At 39.2% G+C, this 14,083-nt stretch overlaps 1 protein-coding gene across 3 annotated transcripts in view; it reads right to left on the bottom strand.

Annotated features, from left to right (window-relative positions):
- FTO (FTO alpha-ketoglutarate dependent dioxygenase) overlaps positions 1-14,083 on the bottom strand; it is a 372,292-nt gene that overhangs the window by 228,614 nt on the left and 129,595 nt on the right. For all 3 annotated transcript variants that reach the window (XM_028093842.2, XM_028093856.2, XM_028093848.2), the window contains exon 4: positions 10,401-10,544. In XM_028093842.2, coding sequence (XP_027949643.1) covers positions 10,401-10,544 — 144 coding nt within the window. The remainder of the gene's footprint in view (positions 1-10,400; positions 10,545-14,083) is intronic.

Genomic DNA, 14,083 nt, shown 5'->3' with positions numbered 1-14,083 from the left:
TGTAAAGAGAATAGATTCTTTTTTTTTTTTTTTAAGATTTTATTTATTTATTTGACAGAGAGAGACACAGGTAGAACACAAGCAGGGGGAGTGGGGGAGGGAGAAGCAGGCTTCCCATCAAGCAGGGAGCCCGATGTAGGGTAATCCCAGGACCCCGGGACCATGACCTGAGCTGAAGGCAGACACCTAATGACTGAGCCACCCAGGTGCCCCAAGAGAACAGATTCTTGAGGTTAATCATTCTTTTTCGTTTTCTAAAATGAACTTTAATCCCACTTTGGTAAGGGCTGCCTTTAATCTTCCAGATTGTAACTTCCTGGGAAACAGAAAAATGAGAAGGGTCAGAGGTTGCTTAAATGGGTGAACCTGAATGAGTCGTTTCCTTCCCTCTCCCCCTTTGAAGATGCAGGGCCATCACTTCTGCCCACTGCTTCCGTGTGGACCGGAACTGCCCTAATAAAGTGAATGAACGAAACAGAAGAAGCCACTTAAAACTCTTGGTTCTGGTCCTCCACATACCTTTTGCCTTCTCTCTTGATTCACTCCTGTCTCACATCTAATTTTCCCCTGGTACTTGAGGATGATAGCTGTGGTTTCTGGCTAATGCCCAGGGAGGGAAACAGGGTGTTCTTTCCAAATACGTGGTAAGTTCCTGTTATGTACAAGGCATTAAGTGCTGTGTGTAGTGCAAGAATATATAGAATACAGTAGTGGCTCTCAAAAAACCTAACTCTAGTTATGTCCAGTGGGAAAAAAAAGAATTATTGCATCCACACTCACTGGTTGGTGCCCCTGCCATTGTGGCTATTTGATTTTTTAATGTTATCCTAAATAAATACACCTAGATGGAGAGAAAAAACCGACAAGGTGGAGGGAACAGTGTAAACAAAAGAGAAGGAAAAATGTTTGTGCCAGAGCCAATTTTAGGACAAAGCCACTACAATGATTTGACTGAGGACTATAATTTAGGTCCTTTTAAAATTTTTTCAATGTTGGGCGCCTGGGTGGCTCAGTTGGTTAAGCGACTGCCTTCGGCTCAGGTCATGATCCTGGAGTCCCGGGATCGAGTCCCACATCGGGCTCCCTGCTCAGCAGGGAGTCTGCTTCTCCCTCTCGTGCTCTCTATCTCTCATTCTCTCTCTCTCAAATAAATAAAATCTTTAAAAAAAATTTTTTTTCAATGTTTATAGGGCCTAGAAGAATTATTCCACAGGAAGAATTTAAGGAATCTTCATCATGGGGTATAATGCCTGGCCTTGAAATGTGCCAAGGGACCATGTCAGGAATGAGAAACTCATTCCTAGTCTCATCCTGAACTGAAATCTGCAAGAAGAATCAATTAAAAAAACAAAAACAAAAACAACTTCCTTTATGGCTATTCTTCCTATCTTTGCAGAAGTGGCAAAGAACACGCACAGGATATGCAATCAAATTAAAAGTCTGAAAAACTTCTTTTCCACAGCTCATGCTTTTAGAAGTTATGTTATACAGATTGAGAGCCAAAGAAGGCATATTAAGACTGCCAGCCAAAGGGAAAACTTCCACCCAACCAACCCAGATGCAGATTTATCCTGATGCAGGGTGACTCTGACTAGATAAAATATGAGAGAATAAAAGAATCTCAAAATTCATACTAAATCATCCATCCTCAGCTTAAAAGAAACCACCACATTTTTGTTACATTTAGTTTTTTTAATAAGCGATCTGGAAGAGAATGAATGTACAGATTGATCTGGACACTGTATCAATTTGGGAAATTCTGTGATGTCACATGGTCATTTGGACTAAATATTGGGAAGCAAAGTATGGGTCACTAAAGGAATGGACTATCAAGGAAAATTCTAAAATCTGTCTCTGGAGATCCCTAAATATTAACTGAATGGTCACCTGTTTTGGGGGAGGGACTTCATAATCTTTGCCAGCTAGGAGCTTTCAAGGACAGAATAAATACTTCCTTTTGCCTCTAAGTTTATTGCCATGATATGGTGGGGGGGGTGTACCAATCTTTGGTTTATTCATCCACTCATTAATTCAAAAATTATTATTAAGGCACCTACCATGTTCAAAGTACTGTGTTAGGTGCTACAGAGCTTACACATTTTTAAAAACCTAAAATAAAGTAGATAGAAGACCTTTTTAGAAAAATTCCAAGAAAGAGAAAGACATGAGACCCAGATAAAAAACAGAAGAGCCAAGGACCGCAATGAGAAGAAATCTCAGTATGATAACTATAACTGGTGGGTTTGAAAAAGTACTAAGACAAAATATGATGTGGGGCTCCTGGGTGGCTCAGTCGTTAAGGGTCTGCCTTCCGCTCAGGTCATGATCCCAGGGTCCTGGCATCAAGTCCCACATCGGGCTCCCTGCTCCTGCCTCTGCCTACTGCTCTCACTCTCTCTCTCTTTCTGTCAAATAAGTAAATAAAATCTTAAAAAAAAAAAAAAAAAAAGACAAAACATCATGTGACACAGAGACAGCAGTATGGCATCATTTTTTCAATAAGAATAAAGAAAGGCAATTACAACTTCCAGGGGGAGAGGGAGAGCCAAACAAGAAAGTCTTGGTTCAAATACAAAGCAAGCTAAAATGGAGCATGATTCGGGGCCTCTGATTTGGTATAAAATCTTGACCTAACATTTGTAACATTCCCTTTCAATGGGACAAGGTTAGTGATTACTGTGGACTCCCATCTTCTATTTATGGGTCCAGTCACTTTATTTAGTTCTGAATAAAGGATGCATATGTAAGCACTGTTGGTTACTGGCTTTCCAATTTCAGATTCCATGTACAAAGAAAGCATTGCAGTCTTATCAAAATTATAGATCAGTGTGTAGACATTATAATCCTCAACAACGTAAAACTAATGATACGGCTGAAGGGAATTTTCATTCCCCATTTTACATCCTAAAAGTCAAGAAAGAGTCTACCTATGTATCAGCTGTAAGGTAACCAATTACAACAAAACAAAACAAAACCAAAAAACTAAAAGTAAATGCTAACTAATAAGACTTAGCAAGAGTGAGGGGCCACTGGGTGGCTCAGTTGGTTAAGCATCTCACTTCAGCTCAGGTCAGGATCTCAGGGTCCTGGGGTCCAGCCCTGCATCAGGCTCATCGCTCAGTGCAGAGTCTGCTTGTCCCTCTGCCCCTATCCCCACTTCTGCTCACTCTTCGCTCTCTTTTTCTCTCTCCCAAATAAATAAAATCTTAAAAAAAAAAAAAAAGAAAAGAAAAACTTTGCAAGAGTGAGAGAGTGTCAGAGACCCATCCACATTTTTCACTTTTCTTCACATTTTTCTTAATGGAGGAACAGATGGTGCTTCAAGCTGCTGGATGAAGAGAGAGCAGCATTAAGCATGTGTTTAAGAGTTAAGGAGGTAGGGCGCCTGGGTGGCTCAGTTGGTTAAGCGACTGCCTTCGGCTCAGGTCATGATCCCGGAGTCCCGGGATCGAGTCCCGCATCGGGCTCCCTGCTCAGCAGGGGGGTCTGCTTCTCCCTCTGACCCTCCCCCCCTCATGCTCTCTCTATCTCATTCTCTCTCTCAAATAAACAAACAAACAAATAAATAAATAAGAGTTAAGGAGGTAATCACTTAAAGAATAAAATGCAAATACACCGAAAAGCAGTTACTTCTGAGAAATGGAACTTGGGGAGAGGTGGCAACGAGTTCTTCACTTTCTGTTTTAGATCATCCTCAATGTTTGAATTTTTATTTCCTAGTCCACATGTTGTTTTTATAATAACAATAATAACATGAATGAGATGCTGACAGGGAAAGATCTCCAGAACATATCATGGGGGGAGAGGGGAAAGCAAGTACTAGAGTAATAGATATAATATACATAAGGTCCCATTTGTGTGCTATTTTTTAAAAAGTAGCAGCAATATATATGTAAATCATATTGGCAAAACGATATTTATGTTAATATTTACAAAAGGACAAGATAAAGTAAAAGAGAACTTCCAAATTTTATTCTATATAATTCCATAGTATTCGAATCCTTTACAGTGAGAATATATGTGTATTGATGTATTACTTGTTCAGTTATTTTTTTCCACATTTTGAAAGAAGAAAGATCCCATGACTATGTAATTAGTAGAGTTGCACGATTTGACGTAAGAAAGAACAGCTTTGGTCTCAGAAAAACCTGCATTCTAACACAAGCTTCGCTAGGTCCATCACCCTGAACAAGTTCCTTTACCTCTCGAAGCCTCCTTTTCCTTTCTGTAAAACAGCTTTATTGAGATATAATCCACATACCAAATAATTTAAGCTTATGCTTAATAATCATTTCAATAATTTCAATAATCATCTCAATGATTCATAACTTTCAAAATCATTTCAATTCAAATCAATTCAATAATCATTTCAATAATCATTGAAAGCATATGATTCAATGTATTTTAGCATGTTCACAGGATTGTGTGACCATCACCACAAATGAATTTTAGAGCATTTTCAGACACCTAAAAAACCCCACACACCCATTAGCAGGCAATCCCCATCAATTTTCTTTTCTGGCAAAAAACAAAACAAAACAAAACAGGGATCCAAGAGAGAGGACAACCTACTTGATGGACTTATAATACGAAAGAAGTAGGTACTCATGCACCTCAAGTAAAGTTCAAGACATCAGTGATACAGAAATATGCACAGAGACGCTAAGAAAGTCTAAGAGATAGGGAAATCCTTTCAAGTACCTGGGACTCCTCTCGTCGGAGCAAATTCCACAAGAGATGTCCCCTCCCCAATTCTACTGAATACAAAAGAATCAAGTATCAAGACAAAAGGCACAAGTTTGAAAATGTCAGCATTTGGGGGTACATTGTTAGAGTGAAAGTTTCAGGAAGACAGATACATCCTCAACCCCGCAAAAACATGACGAGCAAGAAGCAAATACCGTAGTTGCTGAGAAGGTAAGAAGAACATCACAAGTCTGTATTGGACGAGCAGCTGAAACTATGCTGTCATGTTTCTACTTTTCAAAGTGAAAACAAACATGACAGGTGCTCATTTGGCTGTTCGAGCACTTTCCACTGAAATGGCCATTCCTCAAGCTTTCCGACTGCAGCCTGAAGTTATAATTTATTATTGTCTCTCTATTATTCCCTTGCCTCGGCAGAAAGCAGAACATAGCACCTACGTTTCAAGACCCATGAGAGGTAATAAAGTATAATTATTTAGAATTTATGATTAAGCCATAAATTATAGGTACTTTTTACTTCAGCTGGTCATTCAGGAGTTGGGGGAGGAAGGGAATGGGGTCAGAGGAAGAAATAACAAAAGGCTTTTCCTTAGAATAAAATGTCTAAATCAGGGCAGGATTGAGGGACACCTGGAGGATTTACAAAGATACCACAGTCTCCAAGTTAAGTCCCAGAGGAGTCCCAGTCAAGAGGCTTTAAACTCCTAGAAGCCTCTGTTCTTCCTGCTCACAGGGCAACAGACTCCAAGTGGAGTGCTCATGTTGACGCCAAAAATAGAAGCAGGGCATATCTTCAGGTTCTACCACATCGAACGTTCACAGTGCTCTGGGTCTTGCTGCTCCGAGCCATAGGTATTTCAAAGAAGGTGAACCTGATCTGTAAAACACTACTGACCAGGCTCTGTAAGTAAACTCAGCCCTCAACCCAGGTCAGAGTGTGGTTACCACAGAGCTCTGATTCAACTCTTAGCCCCCTCACAAAGCAGTTGGTGAAGAGATGGCCCTTTCTTCGGTTCCTTTATGTGGTCATGGAAACACATGTATGGAACGGTGACGTGCCAAACTGGCAGAAAGCAGGATAAGGAAACAACACTCGGTGCTCTTCTGTCACCCACTCGCCTCGCTGGCTCTCCCGTAATGCCATGGCCCCGCTCGCTCCTCCCAGTCTTCAGAGTCGGCCCCCACATGCAAATCATAGCTTGCAAAGCACTTCTTCTTTGGCCTCCCAGGAACCCTGCGAAGCGAGTATCAAGAAGTACTCGGGAGAAAGATAAACAGCGCACAGCCAAGAGAGACAATGCCGTGGGTCTGGAACGTGGTCACCTGACAGGAAATGGCCTTTCATCATTCTGCCCCAAACTGTTGGTGAAGGAAAGCAAAACCAAAAAAAGCAGCAGCATGCATTTCAATTTACGTTGCTTTTTTGGGGGGGAGGGGGGGCATGGAAATTTTACTTGGCAGCTGAAGCTCTGAGATAGCTCTTTGAAAATGAGATTTAATTTGGACTGAAGGAAACGAAAATAAAGAAGCCAGAGAGAGCAGAGAAATGAACAGTGACAAGGAAAAAGTAATAAATGAAGGGGGGGGAGGCAGATAAAAAGGAGGTTTGCCCCAAATGTCTAACACTCAACTCTGTCCTGACACAACCCATCTCCACACCTGGCTCCTGGTTAATGAACATAATTTGGTTGATGTCCCTTGAACTGTATAATCTGTTCCACAAAAATAAACCCACAGTTTGTCTCCAAGCCACTTTTTAAGTCCCTAACTCCCTGGTTACATTCAGTCTATGGAAAACATCTGTGGCAAAGTAAATCATCCTACTCTGAGAAAGACCAGCGTGTATTTTTCCCCCCTCTACGTGTATTTTGAAGTCCTGGTTGGAAAATTAGTGAAAATTGTAAATCTGTTTGCAAATCTGGTCATGTCTAACTCTGAGATTAGGGCAAAGATTCCAATTTAAAAGTAAAACCGTGACAACCCCGGTTAAGCGTGTCCTTAGGCACTGCCAGGAGGGCCTTGACTTACTTCCACAGGCAGCGGATTTATTACAGGCACCCGACACGTTCCCCATCAGACCCCCTGGAGTATTTACTTGAGACAGCAGGGTTCAGCCTGCACTTCCTCTGTAGACCAATATATTATTATAAATGGAGCTAAACTGTTTCCTTTTCATAAGTGCTATGAAGTTCAGATTTCAGGTATCAGCACACAGCCGAGGTCCCTCCACAGGGCTCCTTGTAGGATTTGGATTCTAAAAAGTAAAGAGAAAAAAGGCAGCAAGAGACTACGGTTGCTTTTATTTTTGCCTGATTTTATTTAAGAGGAGATGGAGGAAAGTTCCTTTTAGAAATTGATTGCGACATCTTAATAAAGAAAGAATAATTTTCTTTAATAACAATAAATAATAAAGAAAATACATTCTAAATGAATATATTCTAAAAGCACACTTTGGGTACACTGTGCCGTGCCTGGCCCAAATCAGTAAGTTACCAGCTATTTCCGCTGGATCTGAACACAGGAGCTGGGAAACCAGGAACGGGTATTAGGTCTTGGGTATCAGCTCCCATAAAATAATAGCGCTTGCTTCGGTTTATCACCTACAGTAGCTAAAGGGACAAATGTATATTTAAAAATGTATATTCATTATAACATACAGTATTTTTGTTATTAATCTATTTCTGAGGCAAGAGAAACATAACTTTAAAAAGACAGGGAAAAGAAAGAAGCACACAGAACACTCTTGTCATCTTCTTCTCTTTCCTTCCTGAAAAATTTAGTCTTAAGCCTTTAGGTGAAGCAGAGGCATCACGGTGAGGGAGAGACAGGAGCCCAGTGTGGGGGTCAGCGCCCACACAGGAGGAAGCGGGTAGTTTGACGTGGGTGTCAGAGCCCAAATGGGACAAAAGAACAAGTTCCAATCCACACACCCTACTAACTGTGTAACCATGGCTATGTCACTACATCAATTTAACCTGAACTGATTCTTGTGCAATTTAACGATCATCTACTTTTTAGTGTTATGGAGATGATTAAAAGAATGCTTGACTTGTTGTTGGTCCCCAGTAAATGTGGTTATTCACATACTATTATTCCAGATACACATATGTACAGAAAAAAGACTGAAAAAGAATATACCAAGACAGGTATGAATCTGATTTTTATATTCTTCTTTCATTTCATACTTTTCAGTGTTTCTTTTCTCTACAATGAACATGTATTTTACTTTCATAATCAGAAAAGAACACACAAGATGTTCTTAAATAAATGGATGGCAGATGAACTTCTAAACTGTATATTTACTATTTCTACATGCAGAAAATTAATATAGCAATTTAGAATGGCACCAAATGACTCTCACTTCTTTTAAAGATACAAACTGCTAACAGAAACTCGTGAACAAAGTAACCAAAGGCAAGTGGTTTATTGGCTGAAACTAAAACCCATTTATACTCAAGGTAAATATCCACATCTGGGTGATACATTAAAAAATGAGTTATAGGGGCGCCTGGGTGGCTCAGTCGTTAAGCGTCTGCCTTCGACTCAGGTCATGATTCCGGGGTCCTGGGATCGAGCCCTGCATCAGGCTCCCTGCTCCGCGGGAAGCCTGCTTCTCCCTCTCCCACTCCCCCTGCTTGTGTTCCCTCTCTCGCTGGGTCTCTCTCTGTCAAATAAATAAATAAAATATTTTTTAAAATTAATTAATTAATTAAATAAATAAAAAATAAGTAATGATCTGTGACCTACAAATGATGCTCGCCGATGGAGCAGAGACTTCAAAATAAAAACTAAGTTCACGAGGCAAGCAGGAGAGTGTCTCAGGAGGAGATGACCTTCAGCCTAAAAATGTTCCCACACAGAGATTTCAGTGTAATGGAATAAAGTCGAAATGGTCCCTTTTAGAGCAGGAAAAGCACTACATATGAAACCTGCAAACCACCCTAATCCCCTGTACCAACCCAGTCACCTTAGGCAAATTAGTTAAGAAAAGAACAATCTCCATACCATCTCCCTCACAAGCTTGTTTGCAGAGTGAATGAGGCTGCTTATGTGAAACTGAATCATAAACTATAGAGCAACATGCAAATGGAAAGCAAGAGATGCAGGGCTTGCTTAGATCAGCGTTCAGCAAAGGTGGTAATCAGCCCATGAGAAGAGCTGAAGAGGTAAAGGGACACAATGTTAAGCACCACTGAATCACACACACCATGGGAAAGTAATTCCCTACATAATGATCTTCCCATCTTGCTGCTGACAAGGAGAAAGTCTCTGATTGGTACCATTATACAGTTAACACCTCTCTAACAGTGACAAGTATCTCTTTTAACAAAGACAGAACAGGACTCCGGATCTTCAGCCAACAAAAGTAGCAGGTCCTTAATACTGTTTCACTTTCTCTCTATATTTATAAACCTCTTCTAATTATAAACCTAGTGATACTGGTCTTCCGCTTAAGATAGTGTTATAAAATCTCCTTCTAAAGTAAATCCACTTCAGTGAAAAAAAGTGAATTTATTTAGAGAAAAATATTACGTAAGTAACAGTCCAGGTAGCACAGGGATATGGTGAGAACCTTGAAGCTGACATGTAAATGACTGAAATTTGGAAAATGCTTAATGACTTAGTGACCTAAAGAGCTAATCCAAACTCTGATTTTCTAGAAGGCAAGGACCAAGTTTTATCCGTCCATCCAGAACCTTACACAGCATGGAGAACATAGCAGGCCCTCTACATACACTCAGTTAATTGAGAATAATTCTTCTCATAAATGTCCACTTTGAGCCTTGGGGCTCCCCAGTTCTAAAGCCAATATGACTAGACCCCCCCGCCCCAGGCAGGAGTAAGAAAGGATACCATCTCTATGCTGTGCATTGGAAAACAATAGAAAGTCCAGACCCCAAACAAAACAGAGCAAGGAGCCAAAAACAAAAGTTGCAAAAATGCCACAGCATTGTGGGTTAGCCTAAGCACAGCTGAAATCCTGCTCCCAAAGAACTCAGGGACAAGTGGAAAGAAAGGCCCTGTGGTCAGGTCAGCCACTCCTGAGAAGAAACTAAATTCAAATCTGAAAAAACTTTCACTAAGAATTTATATACAGAGGGAAATCATTTTACTACCTCACACTAATAAGCTCATTTGGATGATTGAGTAACTCTGAGGAAAAGTCCTGGAAACTCTTTAGCACATTTGGGGAACTCCATAAGCAATCAGAATGGGGGAGAAAAAAAAAAAGCAACTTTTACAAATGAGCAATACCTAGAAAAATGAGGGAATAAAAACAAAAATACTAGTTCCATGTAGAAGAGTCACTATCGCTATATAATACCTAAAAAGCTTCTTTCAAAAGACACATTCTAAGGGCCCCTGGGTGGCTCAGTCTGTTAAGCATCTGACTCTTGCTTTCAGCTCAGGTCATGATCTTATGGGTCGTGAGATCAGAGCCCCACGTTGGGCTTCCCGCTTGGCAGGGAGTCAGCTTGGAGAGTCTCTCCCTCTGCCCCTCCCCTACTCACACACACACACACACACACACACACACACACACACACTCTCTCTCTCTCTCTCTCTCTCTCTCTCTCTCTCTAAAATAAATAAATAAACCTTAAAAAAAAAAAAGATATATTCCAAATATGTAGCCAGTAATCTAAACTTAAGACACCAGAGTATCAATATAGTTTTGACCCTCCTAATTACCAAGCATGAAGTAGCAGTCTCCTTGGTGAAGGGGTATTGCCAAGCCAGGAGTCTCTATGTCCCACGAGATCTTAAAACCGACATGCCAAGTATCAGGGTCTCTGCCTTCGAGCTGAGGGTCATCCTCACTTTCTTCTTCTGGGCCTGTTAAAAAGAGAAGAGTGGGATCAGAAAGGAAATGTCTCCTCTCAGGTTCTGGGTTTTATAATCATTAGCTCAGGAATAATTAAGTTTTAACAAAATTAACAAAATTAAATTAATTTAACAAAAAAAGGATAGGAAGTGAACTATATCCTTTTACATCATATTTTTTTTAAAAAACACATTCTTTCAAAAATTTTTTTATTCTTTTTCTTTTATTCTTTTATTCTTTAATCTCTAAGTCTTTTATTCTTTAATCAAAAAAATCTTTAAGTGATGAGGAAATAACCACAGATACCAAGAACACTAAAAGATGATTTATTCAAGTCCACACAAATAAATTAGATAATCTGGATTAAATGGACAGTTTTTTAGGAAGATATTAACTACCAAAATCATCCCCAGAAGGAGAGAAAAGCTAATGAAACCATAAAAAGATAAAGATAAAGAACCATCTCTTAGGAAAACGTAAGTGTGAAGAGTTTCAAAGAAGAATTCTACCAAACAATTAAGGAGTGGGTTATTTCCATATACTTTAAATTTTTTAAGAGCATAGAAAAAGAAAAGTTTCCAAATTCTTTTCATGAAGACAGAATAATATGTATCAAAATCCAAAAAGAAAACACACACATACAAATCTCACATCTGAGAATCAATGCAAAATTCTTAAATATAGGGAAACAGCACCCAAATCCAACAGCATATTAAAAGAATAACATTCCATGACCAAGTAGAACTTATCACAGGAATACAAGGATAGTTCAATATGCAAAGGCTTACACTTAAAATTCATCATATTCTTAGATAAAAACAAAGAGTCACCAGAGATACACAAAATATTCAGTAAAACACATCCTTCCATAATCAAAACATCAATAAAATAATAAGCGGCCAGGTTCCTTAACACAATAAAATACAGATCTCTCTCAACCACAAAGCCAGCATCATTATTTTAATAGGGAAACATTAGAAATCTTCCCAAAGTTAAGAATTAGGAAATAATGTCCTTTATCACCACAATGACTCATCACTACTCTGGAAGGAATGACCAACACAAGTGTGCTCTCTGGAGTTGCATAATAAATGAGCCATAATCAGACAAAAGAAAAAGTTTGTTTTTTTCTCATAAGAAAAGGTGCTTTTTTGCAAATAATATTATTATTTATCTGCTAATCAAGCAGGAAAAATATATCCCAAGCAATAGTCAAATTAAGAAAATGTCAGCTACATACCATACGATCCAGCAATTGCACTACCGGGTATTTACCCCAAAGATACAAATGTAGGGAATCTGAAGGGGCACGTGCACCCCAATGTTTATAGCAGCAATGTCCACAATAGCCAAACTATGGAAAGAGCCTAGATGTCCATCAACAGATGAATGGAAAAAGAAGATGCGGTATATATACACAATGGAATATTATGCAGCCATCAAAAGGAATGAGATCTTGCCATTTGCAACAATGTAGATGGAACTAGAGGGTATTATGCTGAGTGAAATAAGTCAATCAGAGGAAGACAAGTATCATATGATCTCACGGATATGAGGAATTTGAGAAACAAGACAGAGGATCATAGGGGAACGGAGGGAAAAATGAAACAAGACGAAACCAGAGAGGGAGACAAACCATAAGAGACTCTTAATCTCAGGAAACAAACTGAGGGTTGCTGGAGTGGTGGGGGCTGGGAGGGATGGGGTGGCTGGGTGATGGACATTGGGGAGGGTATGTACTATGGTGAGCGCTGTGAATTCTGTAAGACTGATGAACCACAGATCTGTACCTCTGGAAAAAAATTTTTTAAAAAATGCATATTAAAAAAAAAGAAAATGCTAGCTACAAATGTGTGCATATTAAAACATCCAACAAGATTCTTAAACGTGTATTGTCTATAAGAAAAAAAACTTAAAAATATTATTGAAGGACACAAAAATTTAAACAAATGTAAAGACATATTACGTTGTTGGGATGTAAAATTGAACACCATGGGAATGTCAGTTCTCCCTAAATTTGTCTATAAATTTGACACAAACCCAATAAAAACACCAACAGGATTGATTTTTAGTTAAGTGGGGTTGGTAACTAGACAAGCTGATTCTATAAATCACAGGGAAATATAAACAAGCAAGCATAGCCAGGGAAATACTTTTTAATATATAAAGAGCTACTACTGCACATCAATAAGATAAAGATCAATACTCAAACAGAAAAATGGGCAAAAGTTATGAAGACAGAACACATAAAAGGAAATAAGTATGTAAACATTTAAAAGATGTTCAAACTTATTCATATAAGAGAAATTCATATTAAAGCCATAACAGATATTTTTAAGCCATCAGATCAGAGAAGATCAAACACTTTGATAAATAATAATATCAGTAAGAGTATAGCAAAATGGCATACTCACACTCTCTGTAAAGAACAATCTGATGATACTTATCAAAATTATAAATGCATAAACACTTTGAACTTTGAATGTATCCTCAAATTCCTACTTGCGGAGGTTGCAAAATGACTTTTGAGGAAGGATGTTTATTGTACCACTGTTTACAAGAGCAAAAGATCAGAAATAACCTAAATAGGGGTGCCTGGGTGGCTCAGTCAGTTAAGCATCTGACTCTTGATTTCGGCTCAGGTCATGACCTCAGGGTCATGGGATCGAGCCCCGAGTCAACCAGGCTCTACACTGAGTATGGAGCCTGTTTGGGATTCTCCCTCTCCCTCTCCCTCTGCCCCCACTCACGTGCATGCACGCATGCCCACGCTCTCTCTCTCTCAAGAGAGAAAGAAAGGGAGGGAGAGAGAGAGGGAGCAGAGGGGGAGAGGGAGGTAGGGAGGTAGGAAGGAAGGGAGGAAGGAAGGAACCTAAATATCCATCAATAAGTTTCTGGTTAAGTAAATTACAAAATGTGCAGGCAATAAAACAGTATGTAACCACTAAAAGTAATATGACTATGCATGATACAAAACTATCTGATACATTTTGAAAGAAAGAAACTGACAGGCTATAATCTGTATAAAAAAATACAAACATATACACACAGGTATGTATATATGCACAGGTAATATTCTAGAAGGATATTCTATTCTAGAAGGATACTCAAGACTGACTTTTCTGGGAGGAGAACAACGTGTCTGGGGTACAGGGGGGGAGAGACACGTAAATGAAGTGAAAGGCATACAATGTGATCCGCCTACATGAACATTCCTGCAGGGATTGCCCTATATAAAAATTTATAATGTAAGTTCATTTACAAAATATTTATTAAGCACTTACTATATATGAGGCACCGACCTGGGCACTTGGGCTCTATCAATGAATGAATCAAAGAGCTTTGCCCCAGTGGAGCTTTCTTTCTAGTGAAGTTATAAATGTTCATCACTGATTACTAGAAAAAGGACAGTTTAAATTCCATTAGAAGCTAGATTCCGGTCTTTAAGGGGAGTGTCCATTTTTCTGTTTCACCCATATTTAGAGCCCTACTAACTGGCACATAGAAGGCATTCAATTGTACTTAACTGCTTACTTAAAAACAAAATGCT

Source organism: Eumetopias jubatus, unplaced genomic scaffold (genome assembly GCF_037043125.1).
Source record: "Eumetopias jubatus isolate StellerSeaLion01/CBP00866 unplaced genomic scaffold, mEumJub1_p1.0 scaffold_10, whole genome shotgun sequence".
Taxonomy (NCBI): Eukaryota; Metazoa; Chordata; class Mammalia; order Carnivora; family Otariidae; genus Eumetopias; species Eumetopias jubatus.
Note: the sequence above shows the minus strand (reverse complement) of the source record. Positions and strands in the feature narration are given on the sequence as shown.